Here is a 23901-nt window from a genome sequence, read left to right on the forward strand (position 1 = left end):
TGTTCCGGTCAGAGGAAAGAGTCCACTGAGGCTAACCCTACTGGCCCAAACTTCTAACTTCGAGGGCGGTGGTGGAGCAAGGGCTCTGGTTGGGAGAACCGAGGCGAGCCTCGGGGCGGGGCGGAGACTCCTGGTGGGCGGGGCAAACTGCGGGGCGGGGCCTGCCTGGGACGCTTCACCTAAGAGTGAACAGCGCGTACGTGCTCTGCGTTTTGTCTCTGTGAGCGTGCACACACTCATGAGTCCGTTTTGCCGGGCGGCAGGGTGTGCTGTCTCTGGTTCCTTTGGCTCTGGTGAGTTCTTTTGGAAGAGCAATCGGCCATGCTTCGGTGTAGATGGGAAGCTTGAACAGCGTTGGCTTGGAAGTTCACAGAGATTCGGGGACCGGTCGGTAATAATTTGGATTCATTCCCAACCATGCAGGTGGCCTGTGCATTATGAATGCAGAGTTACATAAGTATAAAGTTAAACCCCTCCTATGTAGCTTTTCAGTTTATGGGAGAGTGTTGTTTTGTTTTGTTTTCCTGCATCTTCCGAGGAAGGAATCATTGAGAGGTTAGTTTTAAAAACTGGCCTTAAGGAAAACAGTTAGAGGTTAGAAGGACATGGGTAAGAGGGGGCAAAATGAAGGGACTCTGACCGGCTTGAGCATGGCGAGCATGGCTCTTTCGAATTCCTCTGCCTTGCTAAAAACCGTTAGATTACATTCCTAAAGCTAGCCACCAAGGTCTGTACCCTTACTTGGCCATTTCCTCCTCCTGAGGTTGACTACTAACATGCAGCTATCAAAGTATTGAAGTCCAGAAATCAAAACCCCCTTTGGCTCACCTAATTAACGTGCCCAATTAAAATGAAACACCTCATCCTAACACCGGCTTTTTCCTTTTACCTTTTAAACTACCATCTTCCTATGGGCCTGTCTATCCAGAGGCACTCCTTTGTCCCTCTGGGACAAATACCCTGCCCTCTTTCCCTTCCCAGCTTCCCTGTCATCTATCTCCTGTCTTTGCCCCTTACCTCTGTCCTCTGTCCCTCTGGGATAACTAAATCTTTGTGTTGAGACTTGTTCTTGGGGTCCTGAGCTGATACAGATCCTTTTCACAGAGTACTTCCATGCTGGCATCTGATTACAATTTGGGCACATGAAAAAAAAAATGGGGTTAATAGATCTGGACAAACTAAGAGGTGTCCCTGGAGTGTACAAACTTCAAGCTAAGGAAAGATGAAGAGGAGAGTGCTCTGGGCAAGGAAGAACCCTGTCTGTGTGGCCCGTGAGTAGTGAAAGCAACATCCGTGTGGTTGGCAGAAGGAAGGAGGACTCAGGGAGGAGCTGGTCCGAAGCAGATAATGACATGCTAGTTTGGAGAACAAAGGACTTGAGGCATCAGCTGATGTCTAGGTTTGGATACGCAGGAAGGGTTGAAATGCGTTTAATCAGCACTTTTAAACCGAGTGCCTTCTTAGTTCTACACTCTAAATTAAGTGGCTTGGAGTGGCTGTTTCCCACAGCCAGGCAGCCATCAGTCCTGGAACTCGGATAACAACCTTTACAGCAGTGTGATGCCTTGGAGTGAGCCCTTGTGGGGAGGACAGGAGAAAGTGCAGCTAGAGGGCAGGAGACTAGGGGGCCTCAAGACTCTGAAACCATAAGTAACCTGTATCCAGTGTGATTACATTTGAAGATGGGACCTGCACAGACTAGTAAAGGTTGGGTGAAGTCATAATCAGTGGGCCAATGTCCCGAACTCTCCCAACACCGAAATCCACAAAAAGGGCTTTAGTAGGAACTGAAGAGGCTGACAGACCATCTTGAACTTCCTCCAGAATACTGAGATCAGTTTCTGTTGTTGTACACACAGGTCTGTGGTATTTTGTTTTGGCAGGCTGAGCTGCCAAAGCCAGACGGCTTCCCCAAGGAGGTGATGCTGAACAGCTGTTGTGCTGGGCGGCTTGCCGGTGAGTGAGGAAGGAAGGGTACTCCAGACAGAAGGAACTAGCCAGAGTGTAGAGTCAGGACCCAAAGGCAGGCTACTCTGTATAGGGGAGTAGCAAGATGCCCGTGTATGTACACACACACACACACACACACACACACACACACACACACACATACACACACCTGCACAAGTGCTGGGGTCTGCAGGGTGAGTTGGAAGCTGGAGACCTAGGAAAACTGTCGCTGAGCCAGTGGGCTCAACACCCTGGGAAGGTGTTTGAATCTGAGCCTGGAGCACCCCTCTGCCTGGCCCCCCGCCCCATACCCCAGTGTAAAGGCCAGAAGCAGGAAAGACCCTCTTATGGGCGAGAATAAGTCCTTTAAAAAACTTAGAGGTTGGAGAGATGGCTCAGCAATTAAGAGTGAGTACTACTCTTGCAGAGGACCCAAATTTGGCTCCCAGCACCCACAATGGGCAGCTCATAAATGCCTCTAACTCCAGTTTCAAAGGATCTGGCCTACTTGGGTGCCTAAAAGTATGCTCACACCCACTGAGTGATACACACACAGAAAGACAAAAATAAATCTTTAAAAAAATTAAAATTAAAATTAGCCAGGCAGTGGTGGCACACGCCTTTAATCCCAGCACTCCGGAGGCAGAGCCAGGCGGATCTCTGTAAGTTCGAGGCCAGTCTGGACTACAGAGCGAGATCCAGGACAGGCACCCAAACTACACAGAGAAACCCTGTCTCAACGCTCCCCCCCAAAAAATTAAAATAAGCACTGGAAAGATGGCTTGGTGTTAAGAGTACTATCTGCTTTCCCAGAGGATCTGTGTTCTATTTTCAGAACCCACATGGCAACTGACTACCAGTCCCAGAGGGTCCAATGCCCTCTTTTGGCCACCACAGGTACTGCACATATGTAATGTACATACATGTAGGCAAAATGTCCATACACATAAAATAAAAATAAAAATAAAATCTTCCCTCAAATGTAAGAAAACAAATTTTAAGGTAAGAAAGCGTCACCCAATTAGAGAAAGCACTATGCTCTACTTAGGCTACCAAAATTTAAAATGCCTCACAGACTGGATGCTCACGGCCCAATCAAGTTAACAACTAAAACTAGCCAGTGTAAGGCTGGGCTTTGTGGTGCCTTCCTGTAATCTGGTAGAGATTAGGAGAAATAGGAGATCAATCATATCTTCGGTTACATACAGATCTGAGACCAATCTGGAATACATTAAGACTTGACTCTAAAACAACTCAACATACTGAAAAAGCCTCATGTCACTATAAGAACAATCAGGATCAAGCAGGGGAAAGTGCCTTCTCAGCTCCCACTTGAATTCTCTCGGACCAGAATATGTTGTTCTTTACTACCAAGAATGTGTCTGAAAGCAAGATCGTCTTTCAGTCTGAACACAGGCGTACTAGCACTTTCTCAGTAGAAAGGTCTGGGGAGGACCATGTTCTCTGTGGCCTGTGAGCCTCCATAAATGTTTACAGATTGTGTGCATGATGCAACCTGCTGGGGAAAGAGGTGGCCTCTACTCTTCCTCTGTTAGAATATTCATCAGAGTGTACTGAAATTGCTCAGTTCATTATCTGCACAAAGATTTGCCACTAGGTTGTGGATAGTGGTTAAAGTTTAGCGTGGGCTTTGTGGCCACGTTATATGTGTTTCAACATACTGTTGAGTTGTATTGACTGCAGCGAGTTACCTAGTCTCTGTGCCTCTGTTTCCCATTTGGGAACAGAGTCCAGCATATATATGTGTATGCATAGAGATGTGTGTTTTGTTATTGGTAAATAGCATTCAATGTCTGAAACTGAGACAATAAACTATTAAAAATTATTCATTGTTTGAGCATACAGCTGCATTTCATTTGAAAATCTCTGATGCTGTGAGCAGATTGCATGTTTTTGTTTTCTTACTAGCTTCGTGCCCTAGAGAAGATCTGGAACCTAGGAGAGATAAGTGGTTTACCCATCACACACAGCCAAGATGAACTAATCTGGACCCCTGCTCTTGCCATGGTATCTTTCTCTCTTCCAATATTATGGGATGTAGTTATCCGACTTTGTCTTCTGTGGCTGTAACTGAGTAATTTACAAAGAACAGGGTTTCTGGAGATTGGCAAGAGATTGTTAAGGTGTGGCTTCCCATGAGGCGCTGACAGGCAGTGTACTAGCCAGTGTGCTAGCCCAGGCCTTTTTTCTCACAAAGCCACTAATGCCATCACGGGGCCCCTCCTGAGTCTCTCTCATCCCAGCCTCCTCCTGAAGGACCTTGGGGTTCACTTTTAACACATGAACTTAGTGGAGAACCTTTCAGCCACAGCAGTACTTTGATTAGATAAAATTAGATAATAATAAAATCATTATTTTATTACTTATTATAAAATAGGGCACATAAAAGCTGAATAAGGGAAATGTGGAATGAAAGACAAGTGGGCCTTCCCTAGACCAGTTCATACCCATCACCACCAGGGGGCAGTGTGCAGCAGAACAAGAAGAGGGCTTTTTTATTACGTTCTTACTACCTGTTCAAAGATGTGGTAACCGGAGTATGCCACACCTTCTGATCCCCTCAAATGCCACCCCCCACAAGACCCACTTTGGCATAAGGACTATTTTGAGCTGAAGGCAATTTAGTAGAAGCAGGTATGTATTTTTAAAACGCTCTCTGCCTTCTGCCTGCCTGCCTGCAGGATATGCATTTACAAAGGGATCCACTTCTCTCCCTGCCAGGCAGAAGGAAAGCCAGTAACCTACTATGCAGCCTGGGAGGTACTGAGGGGTCAAACTGTACTCGCCAGCCCCTCCCACCGCTAACTAGATCTCTGTGTGCGGCTGCCCATGTTTCCCGCCCTGCGACGGAGCTTTTGTCCAACAGTGCCGTCACTTTCCTAGGATGTCCTCCCGACAGTGCCTCTGGGCACTACATGGAACGTAGGGTGTGCTTGTCTGCTTTTCCCGTAACCTCTGGGCCAGACACTGACATGGGTGGAGGGAAAACGCCTCTCCTACAATGCAGAGGTGTGCAGCCAGTGTTATCAGTGAAGTTCACGCCTGCCCTTAAGTTAGATTTTTTTTTTCTGTGCTGTGTGAAGAACCCAAGGCCTCCCACATATGCACTCGATCGCTGAGCTCCAGCCCCGACGTGCTTAAATGTGAACAACAGGAAACGGCTTTTGAGTGTTTTGTTATTTACTTCTGCATTTTACTTCACACTGCCTAGCTCTTTTTATAAACTTAATTATCTTGTTGCTAAGTGCATGTCTATGCTAAATTGATTGGTTCAAAAGTTGTCACCATGGTAACGGAGCAATACCTGGCACATTCGAGCCTGGGAAGGCACGTTCTCAGTGCTGCAATGGCTGTGGCTGAAGACTCACAGTTTTCCAAACTACTTCTGATTATCGCTACCCGCCATTTTAATCCGTTACTTCGGTGTATTCCACATTTATGCTCAGAGTCTGGCCAGGTCCTAAGACACAGTGCTGAGATAAACCGATTAAATGGGTGTTAATATCATTTGATTTACTTTTAATTTTTTAATGATTTTTTTTGTTCTCATTCTGGGGCTAGAACTGAGGACTTTGCTAAGCACACACTGTAAATCTGTCATAGACCCCCAGTCACCTGCCAGTAGCATTTTAATAAAAAAAAAATCTATGTAAATTCATCCCAAAAATTGTGTTTGTAGGTGGGGGCTGGGGAGATGGCTCCTGTCACTTACAGTCATGAGAACCTGAATGTGGATTCCACACACAGCTAGGAGCCATAGGTGTCAGTGTGCCCAGCATTGATGGGGAGAGAGGGAGGGAGGGAGGGAGGGAGGGGGGAGGGAGGGAGGGAGGGAGAGAGGGAGGGAGGGAGGGAGGGAGGGGGGAGGGAGGGAGAGAGGGAGGGAGGGAGGGAGGGGGGATGGAGGGAGGTCTGGGACAAGACACTTGACGTTCCTTGGTCAGCCAGTATAGGCAGCTGGCTAACTCCAGGTGCACTAAGACACTGGACTTGCTTGCCTCTACTGGATGTGCCTCCCCATGGGAGGCCTTGCCTTCTTGTGGGGGAGAGTGGGGGATGCATTGGGAGGGAAGGCTGGGGGGCTGGAGGAGGGAAGAAGGGGATCTTTGATTGGTGTGTAAAATGAATGGAAAATTTTCTTAATTAAAAAAAAAAAGAAGAAACTGTGACTCAAAAAGTGGGGGCTGGAGAGTTGGATCTGTGTTAAGAGAACTCTGTTCTTTCAGGGGACCCAGGTTCAATTCCCAACAGCGACATGGTGGCTCACAACCATCTGTAACTTGAGTCCCAGGTGATGTGATACCCTATTCTGACCTTTGAAGGCATCGGATATACAGGTGGCACACAGACATACATACAGGCAAAACACTTATAAACTAATAAAATAAATCAATCTTAAAAAAATAAGGTGGAGAAGAGCACCCAACATTGACCTCTGGCCTCCATACCCCACACCCTCCCAACATGAACATGTACATGCTATACACAAACACACACACCTACATACCATCAAAAATGTTACAAAATTTTAAAAAGAATATTATGAATTAACTCTTTGTTTTAAAAAAGGAGAATAAAGAGAATTGATTTTGGACCCAGTGTCACAGGTCTGATCCCAGTTCCTTAGAAGTGTGAGGCAGGAGGATTGGAAGATGAAGGCCTGTGTAGGAGACAGAAGGGGTTCAAGGCCTGTCTGGGCAGTTTAGTAAGGCCCTGCCTCAAAATAAGAGTAAAAAGAGAGCTGGGGGTGTAACTCAGAGTGCCTGCCTAGCACTGCACAGATTCTAAGTTCAGTCCCCTGAACGGGGGTTGGGGGTGGGGGGGGTGGGAGAGGGGGAGAGAGAGAGAGAGAATTTAGAAACTTACTATGCTTTCCTCATTCAAATTATACTAGTGAGTCTTCAAATAGATTATCAGGAGAAATTTCAATTCATAGAAATTTTTTGGACAAATAATGACAAGCCAGGGGGTTATGCATACCTATAATCTCAGTTACTCATGAGGTTGAGGCAGGAGGATTATGAATGTGAGGCAAGCCTTGGTTACATGGTGAGTTCTAGACTAGGCTATCTTGAGCTATGAAATAGGACTCATTCTCAGAAAGGGGAGGGGTATTCGGAGGGAGCTGAAGAGCTATGGTCAAGAGCACATGTTCTTGCAGAAGCCCCGTTTGGTTTTCAGCACCCATGTTAAGTGGTACACAACCACTTGTAACTTAGTTCCAGAGGGCTGTGATAGCTCTGGCCTCCATGGGCATCTGCAGCCATGTGCGCAGACACACACACACACACACACACACACACACACACACACAATAATAATAAAACCTCCATGGGCATCTGCAGCCATGTGCGCAGACACACACACACACACACACACACACACACAATAATAATAAAACCTCCATGGGCATCTGCAGCCATGTGCGCAGACACACACACACACAATAATAATAAAACCTCCATGGGCATCTGCAGCCATGTGCGCAGACACACGTACACACACAATAATAATAAAACCTCCATGGGCACCTGCAGCCATGTGCGCAGACACACGTACACACACAATAATAATAAAACCTCCATGGGCACCTGCAGCCATGTGCGCAGACACACGTACACACACAATAATAATAAAACCTCCATGGGCACCTGCAGCCATGTGCGCAGACACACGTACACACACAATAATAATAAAACCTCCATGGGCACCTGCAGCCATGTGCGCAGACACACGTACACACACAATAATAATAAAACCTCCATGGGCACCTGCAGCCATGTGCGCAGACACACGTACACACACAATAATAATAAAACCTCCATGGGCACCTGCAGCCATGTGCGCAGACACACGTACACACACAATAATAATAAAACCTTCATGGGCACCTGCAGCCATGTGCGCAGACACACGTACACACACAATAATAATAAAACCTCCATGGGCACCTGCAGCCATGTGCGCAGACACACGTACACACACACAATAATAATAAAACCTCCATGGGCATCTGCAGCCATGTGCGCAGACACACGTACACACACAATAATAATAAAACCTCCATGGGCACCTGCAGCCATGTGCGCAGACACACGTACACACACAATAATAATAAAACCTCCATGGGCACCTGCAGCCATGTGCGCAGACACACGTACACACACAATAATAATAAAACCTTCATGGGCATCTGCAGCCATGTGCGCAGACACACATACACACACAATAATAATAAAACCTCCATGGGCACCTGCAGCCATGTGTGCAGACACACACAATAATAAAAGTCTTTTTTAAAAGGAACCCACAGAAGTAAACTATTACTATTTCCCAACCATTCAAGGGGTGGTCATTAAACACCAAAGATCATAACAATACACATGTTCACAGAGACACAAGACACATGCTCTTTTGAGGATGGAGAGACTCACACCTATGATGTAGCTGAATCACAAAAACCTGCACCTTAAGTCTTCGTCTGGCTAAAATTTATATGAAATGCAGAAAAATCACATTGTAATCTCCACTGGGGAAAAGCAAGGAAGGAAGCCTTGACTAAGGGAACTCTTTAGGAAGTCTCAAGGTGAGGAGAAGAGGTATGGGAAACTACAATTTAAAACAGGCTTAAAAGACATTAAAAAACAGTGAAATTGTAGTGTTTAAGGATGCCAATTTGATAATAAAACTACAAAGAGATAAATGGCTGCCATACAAGTCAGGACAGGTTTTTTGTTGTTGTTGTTTTTTGTTTTGTTTCGTTTTGTTTCTACAGGTACTAGCTGTAGAGGGACGGGAGGATTGTACGGGTGATGTATCTGTAAAGATCTACTGATCTACTAAAGAGAGCTGTCAAGGGTCTAGCACCTCACACTGAAGGTGAATAAAAAAATGAATCACAGAAGAACAGGACACAGCATAGACAGCCACTCTATTTGACATTAGACACACCACCATGCTGTGGCCTCGAGAGAATGACAACATACTTTCCAAACAAAGCTACAGGGAAGTGTAACCAAAAACCAAGAAGTGAACCTGCACAGTGGAGAAAATAAACCTGAGCTGCCAGGGTCACAGGACGGGGCTCGGAAGGAGACCACAGCTGCTTTTGTCTTTGTGGGCACAGCTCTGTGGTTGGAGTCAAGTTTGCAGATGATGAACTCTGGGAAGCGGGCAGGCACTGGCCTTCAGTACTCTTAAAGCAAAATCCACTCTCTCTTGACAATGCACCATTGGCTGACAAAAAATCAGAAAAGGGGGACTGGAGAGATGGCATACAGCGTCTTAGAGCCAGCGTGCCTGCACGGGAGGCCTGTCTCCTGGTGTCCTCAGCCACAGCAAAATTCCATATACATGAGGGGCTTAAAACACCTCAAATTCTACCTGTTTGTGTCATAAGCCCATCTAAGGAAATACCTTCTAGGCAGCCTGTAGGAACGTAGAGGTGACAGAGTCCAGACCAGTCCACATAGAACCAGTCCCCACAGGTGGGGAACATCTGGATCCGACACTGTAGGTCCAGCCACTGTGATACTGTGACAATCCCACTGGGCAACGTTTTTTCTGTGTCCTTATCATGCTCCTGAATACTTACTGGAAAGAAACAGAGCCTTAAAAAGAGTCATACATGGATGTGTATAGTGACTTTATTATAGCCAACCCTGGAAACTATCCAAATGCAGAGAAGAAATAAACCACTGTGATATTTTTACAATGGAATAGTAGTCATTGATAAAAAGGAAGGAGCAACAGACAGGTAAGGCATGGGTGGATTTCACAGACGGTGCTGAGCAGGAGACGCCACACACAAAAATGTGCACACTTTTGGTTTCATTTTTGTGAATTTTCAATAATGGGCAAAACTCATTTGCTGGAAGTCAGAGCGTTGGTGCTCTGTGAGATGGGACAGGAGTTAACTGAGGACAGGGGGCACTCTTGGGGCTGAGAGGAAATGTTCTGCATCTTGATAGGGGCAGGCTTTCCTGGATGTAAACATCTGGAAATGTTAAAGTAGGAACTGGTGAGGCGGCTGGTCAGGGCTTGCTGTGCAAGTGAGTGACCTGCATTCAATCCCTGAAACTACATAAAGGAACAAGAGAACGGGTCGCCCAGAGTTGACCTTTGACCTCCTCTTGTATTCCCCCCCCCCCAATCCCCACACCAATAAATAAGATGTAAAAACACACATATGGGCGGTAGGATGGCAACTGTTTCAGTAGACTGATGGACTGCAAAGGTGGATACATTTACAAGCTGGAGGAAGAACAGATGCAGAGATAACAAATACAATTATGATTAAAATTTAGGGCAGTAGTTCTCAACCAGTGGGTCTCGACCCCTGGGGGTCGAACAACTCTTTCTCAGGGGTCACCTAAGACCATTGGAAAACACAGATCATTACATTATGATACATAACAGTTATAAAAATAATTTTATGGTGGGGGGTTACCACAACATGAGGAACTGTATTAAAGGGTCGCAGCGTTAGGAAGGTTGAGAACCCCTGATTCAATCAAGAATCAAATCTCAGGAGCAGGATTTTCTAAGGAGACCAGGAGAAACCTTGGCCTTGAATAGGAAATTATCATGAAACACTTAAGAAGGCTCCCCAGCATGGAAATAAAGGTGTCTGTGGGATTCAAAGGTCATTTTTTATTAAATGAATTTTATGTCTTTTAAGATTTGTTTTTATTTTACGTGTGTGAGGGTTTGCCTTCAGGTAGGCATGTGAACTACCAGTCTATGTGCAGTGCTGGAGGAGGCCAGGAGAGGGCGCCAGATCCTTGGAACTGGTGTCACAGATGGTCGTGAACTGGGTACTGGGAACCAAACCTGGACGCTCTGCAAGAGCAGCCAGTGTTCTTAACCATCGAGCCGCGCTCTCCAGCCCCCAGCAATGAATTTCAAATATAACCACTCCTGTAACTTTCATATATTTGTGGATAAAGGAAGTTGGGCTGGGGTGCTGACTCAGCAGCTGAGAATACTTGTTGCTCTTGCAGAGGACCCAAGTTCAATTCCCAGCACCCACATGGTGGCTCACAACCATTCATAACTCTAGTCCCAGGATATCTAATGCTGTCTTCCAGGCATGCACATGGTATACAGACATACATGCAGGCAAAACACTAATGTACATAAAATAAATACATTTAGAAAAAATATATAACCACTCAAAACCTTCATATATTTGTGGATAAAGAAAGTTAAGTGTTATGAACTGAAGTTCCCAGGGAGAGAGAGAGAGAGAGAGAGAGAGAGAGAGAGAGAGAGAGAGAGAGAGAGAGAGAGAGAAGTTACCTATATGTTATAGATTCTATGGAGAGGTGAGAAGGGGCAGGGGCATTTCTTGGGAGAAATTCGACAAGACTGACTGACAGGCTGGGACTTCTGTGGTTGTGGAGTATGCTGGTCCAAAGCCCAATTATCTTGGGCCACCTTTAGCCCACCCATAGGCAGTCAACTGCCCACCCCTGTGTTTACCTCACTCCATCCTTGTGACAAACAGGCAAATCCCAAAGGTTTAGAATGTCCTCAGATAACTTGAGGTCTATAATAGAGATTTCCTGCTTTGCTGTGACCCACCTGCCTAATGTTTATATCAATGGATTTGAAAAGTACTTTGACTTGTGATTTTATTGTTGTTGTTGTTGTATTACTGAAAACTTCAAGAAACTATTACTGCATGAGAATATGGTATTTGGGGTAGTTTGAATCCCAGTTCCCAGGTATGACTGTATATGTCTGGTTCCAGAATAAACTGTCTCTTATTTCCTTTGAGGTAATCTCTATGTTTTTTTCCCCATCAACACCATTATGGTTTAGATCTGAAATGCTCCCCCCACAGGCTCGTTTCCAGCTTAGGGGTGCTGAGTAACCTTCATGAAGTGAGGCGTGCTTGGCTGAAGCAGGTCCACTGAGGCAGGGGCTATGAAGGTCACCATCAGCTGCCACTTCCTACTACTTCCTGTTTCCCTGTCTGCCACAGTGTGGATAGCCGCCTCCATATTGTACCACTGCCAGACGAATTAAACAGCTCCCCCAAGCCTTCCCTACAACACTGGGCTTGGAACTCTTCAGAACTGTGAGCGCAAATAAATACCTTTCTTTCATCCTGTCAGGTTCGGAGCTACAGCAATGAAAGATAACTAACATGGTGTCTGAAAAAGGAGTCAGAGGGCTGGTGGGATGGTTCAGTGGGTAGGGGCATTTGCCACCAAGGCAGACAACCTGCCTTTGACCCGCAGAGCCTGCGTGGTGGGCAGAGTGAACGGACTCCTTGGGAGTAATTGAATGGTTTATTGCAGCTATTTTTATTAGTGTTTTTAAAATGTTCTCAGTTTTAATTTGCAATAATGTAGATGTGGACAAATATGGAATAGCTTAGCAAACTGGGACTCATTGGCCTGGGCAATGCAATGCCCTTTTCCTAATAACACACCTAGCAACCTATTAGCAACCCAGGACCCCCACCGGCATCAAGCTGCATGTAACCCCGCTCCGAACAATGGGATTAGTTTCTCCTCCTCTTAATGGCCACCGATTTTATACAGTCATTCTCCAGTTATGTCGGGTACAAGGGTAGGCAGGGTGGAGGAGAGCTGATCTAGTCTGAACCGGTTTGTGTGCATGAGCAACAAAGCAAACTGTGGCCTCTGAGTGAGTTTCTAGGGGAGAATTCCCTACTTATCATCTTATACGTATGTATAATTCGACATGTATATGATGAAAATCAGATGCTTTATGGGAATGCACAGTAAGCTAAGGCTTAAGTGATACAAGCCTGTCAATAAATTAGAGAACTGTCTATGATACGCTCCTCAGCAACCAAAACTCCCTCTCTTGAACCCTATAAAGACTCTCAAGATAATTAGAGTCCATGAGTACCTTCACTCATGTGGCCTGTTGCCACTCTTAAAAAAAAAGATTTATTTATTTGTATATGCATTAGTGTCTTGCCCGCATGTATGTCCATGTGAGGGTGCCAGGTCCCCTGGAACTGGAGTGACAGTTGTGAGCTGCCATGTGGGTGCCGGGAATTGAACCCAGGTCCTCTGGAAGAACATCCTCTGCCCTTAGCTGCTGAGCCCCCTGCGCCAGCCTGCCTGCTGTCACTCTTGACAGGGTATGTCTTTCTCATCTGCACTCTCTGCTTGGAATGAAGTGTTCTTGCTACTTTGCAATCTTGAATTTACTTGAAGCTTTACTTCAGTCTTGACATCAAGACATCAAGAACCTGGAAACGTGTGCCCCAATCCCTGACCACCATTACCGTAGACGTCCTTAAATACAAAGGCTGGGAACATAAGGTTTTTGGGGTGTAAAGGGTGCTTGGGACCAAGTGCTTTAAGGATCACTGTCACGAAGAATATGTTAGCTCTTGCCAGGTGATGTTCCAGGAGAGTGGTGTTTGTTTTTCACTCTTTTGGGGGCCTGCCACCCAGCTCCCAAATAAATCACATGGAGTCTTATTATTTCTTATAAATGTCCGGCCTTAGCTTGGCTTATTTCTAGTCAGCTTTCCTTATCTTAGCTTATTCCGTCTACCTTTTGCCTCTGGGTTTTCTCTGTTCTCTTACTTCTGTAAATCTTACTCTTACTCCATGGCTGGCTGTGTAGCTGGGTGGCTGGCCCTTGAGTCCTCCTTCTTCTCTGGCTTCTTTTTTCTTCCCAGATTTCTCCCTCTATATATTCTTTCTTCCTGCCAGCCCCGCCTATCCTTTCTCCTGCCTCACTATTGGCTGTTCAGTTCTTTATTAGAGCATCAAGTGTTTTAGACAGGCAAAGTAACACAGCTTCACAGGGTTAAACAAATGTAACATAAACAAAAGTAACACACCTTAAAATAATATTCCACAACACCAGGATGATGGTGGGAGGACATGAACAGCCCCTCTGGGCTACTGCTAAGTATTCAATAACACTGCTTAAAAAAATGTTTGCTGGAGCTACTATACTATGAAGAAATGCTACCAATGCCCTGGGGCTCTGGGCTGTTGCCAGCACACTGTTCTTAGATGTGTCTACTTTGACACACACCAAGCATCATCACTTTCTGCCTCCGTGAGGGGGCACAGACACTTGATTTTCTAGACACAAGTATCTTAGAAAAACTGGACAAGATAATGAAAGTCAAGTATGTGCTGATCCAGCAACTGCTATACTGCTTTTTCTTAGCATTATGGTTGGACATCTGTGGACAGAGTGTTTTGGATTGAGTGGCTGGAGGAAGAATGAAACAATAAATGAGTAAGCCCACGTATGTCACCACATGCCTCTCCAAGTCACAGGACAGTGGCAGTGTGCAAGATCAGGAGTCAGCTCTGTCCCGTGTCAGCTAGGCCCTGCAGGGGTTTGAAGAGACCGAGTTTGGAGGGCAGGAACCACACAAGGTGTTCTGGCCAGCAGACAGGAGGAAGCAGGTGGGACGACAGTGTCACCAGCAGGTGCTTTGATCGCGGCTGGTGTCGTAACAGGGACAACCACCGGTCCCCAGGAAAGCAGGTTCCCAGTGTTACAGCTTACACGCATGGCTGGCTGCATCTTGGAGTGTTTTCACACGGTGTTCTGTGGCTGCTGAGGTAGTGTAGCCTTCTGTCTCTTCCCCCAGCACCCACTTTCACACTCTCTCCACCCCCTACACATCTCTCTGAAGTCTGTCTTGACAGACACATGAGACGGTTAATATTAACAATGCACCAAGTGGCCCCCGCCTCCGCCAGGCTTCTAAAACACCGATGAAAGTAAATTACGATGGGATCATGTTGGCTTTAAATTAGCAGAGGCCAGCTGAGTGCCGCCACCTCCATCTGGTCCAGGGAGGCTTTTCTGTGGTTTAACCGGCTTTCTAAAACAGAGTCTGCCCCAGGGACCAGGGAAAATTACTTTAATGACTAGTTATATTTTGAAGATGGAGCAGGGTGCCATTTAGACAAAACAGAATCCCCTTGTTAATCTGTGGCCAAACGCTTGTAAGACATTAAAGGGAAGCGGGAAAGCCCGAAACAACCGAGAACCCAGGTGAGAGAGGCTCTCCTCCGAAGTGTCATCTCCAAATCTCGTCACTGTGAACTCATGGTGGGCTTTCTTTAACACAGAAACCAACAGGGCCGTCTCCCACCCCTGACTCCCAAGCAGGGTTCCAAAGGATGAGCCTAGTGCCAAGAAGTCCACCCTGAGGCTGGCTGTGGTTGCTACACACAGAATTCCAAAGCACAGCACCCCTTGACAGAGGGAGCTTGGTTGGAGTACCAACCCGCGTAGCCGTGGCCGAGGAACTGGGGACTCAAAGGTTCCTGCTGCAAATGACCACAAAGTAAGTGTCACGGAACCTGAAGCTACAGCCCCAGACAACAGCAGAAAAGCAGAGCAGCGCCAGGACTTCACAGCTGCATGAAGGTGTGCTGTGTGTCCGCTGCATCCCATGGGGCGGCGGTGTGTGTGTGTGTGTGTGTGTGTGTGCGCCTCCATGCCTGGCTACTTCTTTTGGTGTAATGCCGATGGGGACTTCAGATTACTTGGCTAACCTGAGGTGCAGCTGACACAGAGCAGGAGATGAACTGAAGACCACCCTCCGCTCACACATTTTTGGAATTCAGAACTATTCCTATGCATGCCCCAAGGTGATCAATGAGGATCTACCTTCCTCCCTCCCTCCCTCCCTTCCTCCCTTCCTCGCTTCCTCCTTCCTTTTCTTCCCCCCACTCCCTCCCTCCTTCCTTCCTTCCTTTCTATTGTATGTTCACATACTTTTACATATATGGATCTTTTTATCTGTCACAGTTATTCTTTTGTTGTTGTTTTGCTTTGTTTTATTGAGACAGTGTTTCTGTAACTGAAGGCTTTTCTGTGTCCCGCCTGGTCCGCAGCCGCTCAGACCCAAGTAAATACACAGAAGCTTATATTAATTAAAACTGCTCAGCCATTAGCTCAGGCCTACCACTGACTAGTTCTTACTCTTAAACTCAGCCCATTTCTATTAATCTACATGTCTCCACGTGTTCCGTGGCTTTACCGGTATGCCATTACATGCTGCTCCCTGGACAGCTGGCTGGCATCTACTGACTCAGCCTTTCTGTTCCCAGAATTCTCCCTGTCTCTTTGTCCGGCCTATGCTTCCTGTCTGACTACTGGCCAATCAGCGTTTTATTTATCAACCAATCAGAGCTACACATATTCACAACATACAAAACATTCCACAGCACAGTGTTTCTCTGTGTAACCCTGGCTGTCCTTGATCTCACTCTGTAGACCAGGCTGGCCTCGAACTCACAGAGATCCCCCTGCCTCTGCCTCCTAGGTGCTGGGATTAAAGGCGCCGCCACAGCCTGACACAGCTATTCTTTTTGTGCTGAACAAAACAGTCCATTCTGGCTATGAGCGTCACCTGAAACTAGCTTCCCAGGTTCTGCCTTGGCCCACGGTGCTTTGGGTCTCCTAGCTCTCACTCCTCTGCTGTCTCCTCTGCTGCCCCCAAAGACTAGACTTCTCTAAGAGGTCCCGGCTCCTTTTAGTGAAGATGTGTACTCAGATGCTCTTGTCTTAAGGGTGTTTACGGCCCTGAGGTGCTCATTATCCCTGGGGTTTTAATTAACTTAAAATTCCTTTATTAGGTTACCTTATCGTTATTTTTTAAACCCTTTTTGTACATTTGTTCATTTGTTTTTATGTGTGTGTGTGTGTGTGTGTGTGTGTGTGTGTGTGTGTGTGTGTGCATGTATGTGTAGGGATGCACGTGCGCCACAGCCTGCCCGTGAGGCTCAGAGGACAGCTCCAGGGAGTCGGTTCTCAAACTCGAGTTTGCCGGGCTCGGCAGCTGAGCCATCTCACATCTCTAATTTTCATTCTTGTTCTTTTATGCATCAGACATCCCCACCATTACTGCCATTACTTATTTGCTCTATGGATTTGGATTCCCAGTAACAATACTACGCAATCATTAACAAAATGGAAACCGAAAACAGTCTGATTGCTTTTACATTTTTTGTTGTTTTAGTTTTGGTTTCCCTGGTGAAATATCCCACTATGACATGTGGCAACCCTCCCACATCTTAATTCCACTCGGCCCTTCTACTTTTTTTTTTTTTGTTATTAGGGGTTGCCATTTTAAGAATCAAATTTGGCTTCATAATTACAAAGAATGTATGCACTGTGCCAAGATCAATTCTACAAAACAATCAAACTCAAAGAAATGTGTCTTCCATCCTATCCCGTTTGTCTGTTCCTCCATTGACAATCTTTTCCTCCAGTTGCCATGGTGATGCAACAAGTTACCCCCAAAGCTTAGTGGCATGCACAAGCATTGAGTATGTTCGTACATTCTGTGGGGTGCAAAGTTAGACAAGGCTTCCCAGCAGGCAAGAATGGGACAGTTCAACAACATGGGATTCTACTTGGCTTTGTCTCTGCAGCCTGAGAACCTGACCTGCGTGTTCTAGACACACAAGCCTCTCTCTGAACAAGGCATCTAAGAAGCTGTGGTGACCTAGGTCCTCTATTGCATTGTGCTGCATGCACATGCCTCTTTGAACAGTGGAGATAATGGACAGAAGAAACAATGGATTTCTTCTCATGACCACCCTCAAACTTAGACTCTATTCTATCGTATTCCAGTTATGTCCAGGTTTGAAGGTGTGAGGGCTGATCTGACCTCTAGCTTTGGGAACATGTGCAATAAAACAAACTGTCTTCGGAGTGAACCTGTAGGGAGAATCCCCTATTACCACCTTATGCCTGTGAATAGTTGGATACATGTATACTTAAAATCAGACGCATCATAGAAAGGGATATGCGTGGTAAAGGTTGTATAACTTAAAAGCCTGTCAATCAAAACAGAAAACCACCCTTACTATGCCCCTTAGCAGCCAAATCCGTTCTTCTTCTGAACCCCAATTGGGGCCCTTGAGGACTTTCACTCATGTGACCTGCTGTCAATCTTGACAGTGTTTATTCGGCCTGTACCATTGCTTTGCTTAGGCTAAAGTTTCCTCTCTACTTTGCAAAATGTGTGAGCTTTTGTTTCTTTGAATAAGATGCCAAGAGCCGGGAGACACCTGGTCCAGACACTGACCACCACTATCAATATGACAAGAATGTTATAGTATGTACCTAAAATGCACCCAAAAGATCTTGGTTGCCAGCCAATGGGATTTCTGATTGGATCCTAAGGGCTCTGAGCTCATCAATGGCTTATTCATTGGGGGCTTTCTAACTGATTGGAAGGTGATGGCAACTGTATTTTAGGCAGCTGGGTGTGTCCTCTTGGGGCCTAGATCTGAAGCCCCCCCACAACCCCACCCCCAACCCCCTTTCCCCCGTTTCTATCAGCATGCCCTTCCAACATGATGTTCTGCCTCACCATGGAACAGCAGAACAAAGTGACCCTGGCCTGATACATCTTAAACCTTGACCCTAAATAAACATTTCCTCCTTTTAATTGTTCAGGTAATTTATCACAGTGATAGAAATGTAACATCTGGGAAACTTAACTGCTTCCTGATGTCTGGGTCTCAGCTTGTCTTAGTCTGTTTTTTGTTGTTAATAACACAATACTGTAGCATGAATCTTAAAAGGTCTTATTAATTAAATCAAACCTAAGCCAGTTATTGGGGTGAACGCTGGAAGATCAGAGAAGCAGAACAAGCCACAGCCATCCTCACCTCTCCAATTCCTCATCTGATCCTGTTTCCTCAGACTGGAAGCCTCTGAGTCCTCATCCAGAATGGATCTCAGCTGAACTGTGCTGCTCAAAGCCTAAAAGCTTAACCAGCCAAAAGCTTCTAGTTTCTGGTCTTCATGCCTTATATACCTTTCTGCTTTCTGCCATCACTCCCTGGGATTAAAGGCGTGAGTCACCATGCTTAGCTGAATCCTTGAACACACAGAGATCCAGGTAGATTTCTGCCTCTGGAATGCTAGGATTAAAGGCGTGTGCTACCACTGCCTATCCTCTATGTTTAATATTGTGGCTGCTCTGTTCTCTGACCCCAGATAAATTTATTAGTGTGCACAATATTTCAGGGAACACAATACCACCACACCATACTACAGACTAAGGAAGTTAAGAAGAGGGGAGTGTATTTGTCTCACTTGGAGGTAAAAGCCCACACACTGTTGCTGGCTCTGGTGATTGGCAGTTACCTGGTTGATAGCGTCCCAAGGTGGTGCAGTAACAACTTTGAGACAGGGACGTCTTGTGTTGTATCCTCTAATCTCTCTCTTTCTAAAGCCACAGATACAATTGGGAGGGTTCCGCCTGTGACCTTATTCAATCTTAACTGAACCCCATAAGCCCACCCCTGCAATCCAAGGTTGGATTCCATCTCTAGCCTGTGAATACCTCACAGTGGAGGTCAAATTTCAACAAGTGTCTGAGGGGCAAACATTCAAATTCACAGCTGGGATTGTCAGGGGCTGGGTGCTGGAACAGAGGGGGTCCCTTTATGTAGGTCAGACTTTAGTGGGGATCTTGATAAAGGTCATCTGTACATGCTCAGCTTTTATTTTTCAGCAAGGGTCCCAAGACAGAGGAAACTGAGTAGAGGCTGCAGTAACTCTGGAGGTGCAGGCATGGCTTTTGGTTGCTCACCCCACCCCCCACATTCATGTTGAGTCTGCTATGGCTGGCTTATTTCCCTCAAGATGAGGCTTTAAAAAGCTCAAGTAAACAGCCTTTCATAATACCCGTGTAGGAGTGTTTATAGGTGAACGTGGGTGTCTATACACGTGACTGTGTGTGAGTAAGCTCAGTTTTCTTTCTTTTTTTTTTTTTCAGAGTAAATATCTTTTGTAAAACAAGTCAGAAATATACAGATAATAGGTTTTTAGGGTAAAATTGTGCAGATGATGTTTTGGTCAGAGGTACAAAACTTGACTGTGGAATATTAAAGGACAGAGATAACACACTTCACATGACAGAGCATCAGGGTGTTTGGTTTATTTTGCTTCTTTCTCATAGCTCTAGTTATCTCTGTGACATCTACAAGAAAAAAAACGACATTTCAAGAAACACCTGAGAAGACTCTTCCATTCTCTCCTGTCCCCATTTTGTCACACTCATAACTCAGAACACAACAACTCTATAAAATATGTCCAACAATAGCCAGCCTGACACGGCAAGGTACCTCAAGAAGAGAAATGGCAGAACAAACCAGAGCTGGCCTTTCTCAAGACGCAGACTGCAAAGGAGTTTTAAAATAAGATTCCCCACAGATCGGCAAAGCTCTTCCGAATCCACAACTGATGGGATAAGAAGGAACTTACACAAGTCTACAATCAAGTCCAAGGCAGTTTCCATCAGGAAGCTTTGATTTGCCTGTCCCAACTACAAGGTCCCCAGCCTCTGTCCTAGGAAATGAAAACGACCATGGAATCTTCCGGAGGATTGGGTGTAATGACGCCTGACACCATTGCTGACACTTTCTGTCTAAACCACATGGCGGGTACTCAGACTGTGGCTTTTCTGTTCTCAAATGTGCAAAGGAGGCTGGAAAGAAGCCAGTTAGCTTGCCTGGTTCACAGTGCTCGTCCCTGGGAACGTCTGAACGGAAGCCCAGGTTCTTCCTATTAACCAGGACATGCCCTCAGCTCTAAAGCCTGTCTCTCCTCACACAGTCCAGATGCTCGGGCCTCAGACCAAGAGCTCTGGTGTTTGCCCTTCTTGTTTGAAGGGGCCTAATCTACACACCTTGACCCTTGCCCAGCCTTGCCATTGGAAACCATCCAGCAGTGTCCGCTTTGAATGCAACCGGCACGCTTCCTGTTTGTTCTGGCTGGCGGCTGCCCCCGCCCGCCACATTCCCAGGGTCTAATTTCCTGAGAACATGCAAGTATCAGGGTATGTGGTGTTTTAAAGGTTTGCTTTCTGACACTTGGCATCTTAGATTGCTGTACAGTGCTCAGCTAGTTGCTGACAACTGACACATTTGTACTCATAGACGCTGCTCACTCTAGCCATTTGTAAATCAGGTCCAGGCTAGTCCTGTACTTTCTGACCAAAAGAATTCCACTGGATGATGAAGCATCAGAACAATGTGTTTGGGCATCAAAAACATAACTCTGCCATTTGGAGGCTTTTTTTTTTTTTTTTTTTTTTTTTTTTTTTTGGTATTTTTTCCCCAGCCTAGGTCCAGAGCAAAATAAACAAAACATCAAAACAACAACAACAAAACAACAATAAAAATCCATGAGTTATAGATGCATCTGGAAAGGAAACAGTTCATTACCACAATATAATCTAACAAAAATTGCCATGGGAATCCAAATCTAGGTGTTAAGACTGGGAGGTCACTAAAAGGTCATGCCATGAAAGCATGCTGGTTTCTGGGGTCTGAATAGATTGAAGGACATCTGCTCATGGACATGACCATCACTGCCTGCTACCCACTTCCTCCAAGGACCGGAGGCTACACCCGCAAACTCCACCCCTTAAACCTCATCATTTGCCCCCTCACACTGTGTTATGGGAGCCAATAAGATCGCCCCCAGAATCTCCACCTCCCTGATGCCTGGCTTCCTGGTAAGGCAGTTAGCCTCTCTCCCTTTCCTATTGCAAACATTTCTCTGGTCATCACGCTGCATGGGGCTGTTTAGGATCCCGCTGGACACTTACTCCAGGTTCACATCCAGCCTTTGGGAGGCTGAGAACTTACACACCTTGGAGGCTCCTGGCCTTACATTTGATCCAGCAGAGGCAGGCTGATCTCTGTGAGCTCGAGACCAGTCTGGTCTGCATAGCAGATTCCAGGTCAGCCATAGCTCCATACTGAGTCTCAAAAACAAGCCGCCCACTCAGGGAATCAAAACTATAGTCACAAGATGAAGTACAGGGACTTGAAGGCTCCATGCGAGTGAGAGGGGAGGGGAAGCAGGAGGCCCGTGCTCTGAGAATAGTAGGTGGTATGTAATTCTCGGGATGAGAGACCTGTGCTGAGAACGAAGAAGTAGCCGGGTGGCTCCTTCCAAACGATGTTACAAAACCAAACCCCTCACTCGTTGGGGCCTGAAAAATGGTTTACTGCAGGCACCGTCTCTTCCCCAGTGACCTAAATAAAAGGCAGGCCGCCGGTGGTGCACGCCTTTAATCCCAGCACTCAGAGGAAGAGCCAGGAGGATCTCTGTGAGTTCAAGGCCAGCCTGGACTACCAAGTGAGTTCCAGGAAAGGCACAAAAGCTACACAGAGAAACCCTGTCTTGAAACAAACAAACAAACAAACAAACAAAACAAAACAAAAGGCAGGCCAAGGCCAGATACTGTGCCTGTGAATTCCTGCTCCTCACCAAGTCCAATGGAACAACCCCCCATTACCCAAGCATCGCTAAGCTCTCCACTCCCAGGCAGAGGAGGTTGGCTCACCCTCTCTAAGAAGAGCTTGGTCCCTGGTACAGTGCTAGAGCCACACTCCAACACTTGGAGCTGAGCCAGGAGACTCTCATAAACGATTACATCACCCCTCCCATGATTGTGGGGAGTCCATCCCCTGCCACAACCCTCCCTAATAACGCCTGGCCTTAGGAAGTGCCAAAGCAGGCTTCTCTGAGATGTTTAAACAGACAGGGCTGAGGTTGAAGTTGGATTTTGGGTATTGGGTTTTGTTTTGTTTTGTTTTTTCTTTAAATAGCTATTTTTATCCATGAGAGAGAAAACAGAACCGTGGGTGTGCCTGCATTATCTAGACTTGGGTGTCCAACCTTTTGACAATGTGACACAATGTATTTATTATCCACAACGCTTATCCTGGCGAATCATGAAATTGTTTTTAAAACTTTGCAAAAAAAAGAACCTCCCCAAAACCCTCATGTTTGAAGTCAGCTTCTGATTTTGTGTTGAGCCACATTGTACCTATCCTTGGCGGTGTGCTGCCCACGGGTGCGGAACTGGACACTCCTGGCAAAGAATTAAACAAGGCACAGAAGGGGTATGGTTGGTTGGCCCTCCCCATCCAGACGCAGCAGGGCTTTCCCGCGCCCCCAGTAGCAATGGTGGTGGTGGAGGGGGGCAAATGGCACGGGCCTCGCTTCAGTCTGGCGGGAATGGCAGACTGTACCCTGGATCATCAGATATCTTGACTTTAAACGGTGGTGCTATTCCCACAAGGTCAGGCCTGGAGGAGAGCATTACACATGGCCCCTCGCGCGTTCCCCTCCTCGTGGGCCCGGTGTGCCTGGGGCTGGAGGCTTGCACGCACGCACGTGCCTAAAGCAATGGAGCCTCAGGTGCGGGAGTTGGGGGTGAGGATGGGGGTGCGGAGGTGGGAGGAGGGGGAGTGGAGGGGTGGGCTGCGAGCGGAGGGGGCGTGGCTTTGTGTGGGGGGCGGGCGACAGGGCGCAGGGCACGAGGTGCACCAGGTGGGGTGCAGCGTGAAGGGGGTGAGGTCGGAAGGGGGGCTGGGGCGTGGGGGGCGTGTCCCTCCAAAGCTGGGGAGGTCATGCTTGCAGCTAGGGAGCGAGTCGGTCAGGTGGGCGTCCGGAGCAGGAGCGTGGGGTGCGTGTCTGTCAGGGCCGAACCGGTTGAGACCTGTTCTCTTTGGCTGGGGGGAGGCACAAGGCACGGGGGTCGAGTCAGTCCGGAGGCGTCGGGAGCTGCAGGCAGCATGGGGACTTCCCGGGATGGGCCTTTGGGGGGCGTGTCCGCCTGGGGCTGCGGGGCGTGGCTTTGGGGGTGACGGGGCGGTGCTCGCCCGGCGGGCGGAAGCCGGGCTGCAGCTGCTGCCACGGGCAGTCGGGCTGTCGAGCCGGCGCGCGCGGAGGCTGCTGGGAGGCTGCGGAGCCCTGGGCAGCGCGATGGCACCGGCGGCGGCGGCGGTTCGCGGCGCGCTCCCGGGCCGGCTCTCCGTGCTGGCTTGGGGCCTGGCGCTGTGGTGCCTGTGCGGGGCGGGCCCGCTGTGGAGGTGAGCGCCGGCGCGGTGCAGGGCCAGCCGGCCGGCAGGGCTG

General features: G+C 47.2%; 1 protein-coding gene across 13 annotated transcripts in view; it reads left to right on the top strand.

The window, feature by feature from the left end:
* Positions 1-23901, top strand: part of Rnaset2 (ribonuclease T2) — a 42119-nt gene that overhangs the window by 1185 nt on the left and 17033 nt on the right. For 2 of the 13 annotated variants that reach the window (XM_059272877.1, XM_059272876.1), the window contains exons 2-3: positions 1884-1956; positions 3880-3978. The exons of 2 other annotated variants lie outside the window; for them this stretch is intronic. Coding sequence is in view for 1 of the 11 variants with exons in the window: in XM_059272868.1 (XP_059128851.1) it covers positions 23752-23858 (107 nt within the window). In the remaining 10 variants the exon portion in view is untranslated. Of the gene's footprint in view, positions 1-204; positions 388-971; positions 1957-3879; positions 3979-23712; positions 23859-23901 lie in introns of those variants that run through there. 9 more of the 13 variants (XM_059272871.1, XM_059272875.1, XM_059272870.1 and 6 more) reach the window with 9 other exon arrangements.

The sequence above is a fragment of the Peromyscus eremicus genome, chromosome 8b, assembly GCF_949786415.1.
Source record: "Peromyscus eremicus chromosome 8b, PerEre_H2_v1, whole genome shotgun sequence".
Taxonomy (NCBI): domain Eukaryota; kingdom Metazoa; phylum Chordata; class Mammalia; order Rodentia; family Cricetidae; genus Peromyscus; species Peromyscus eremicus.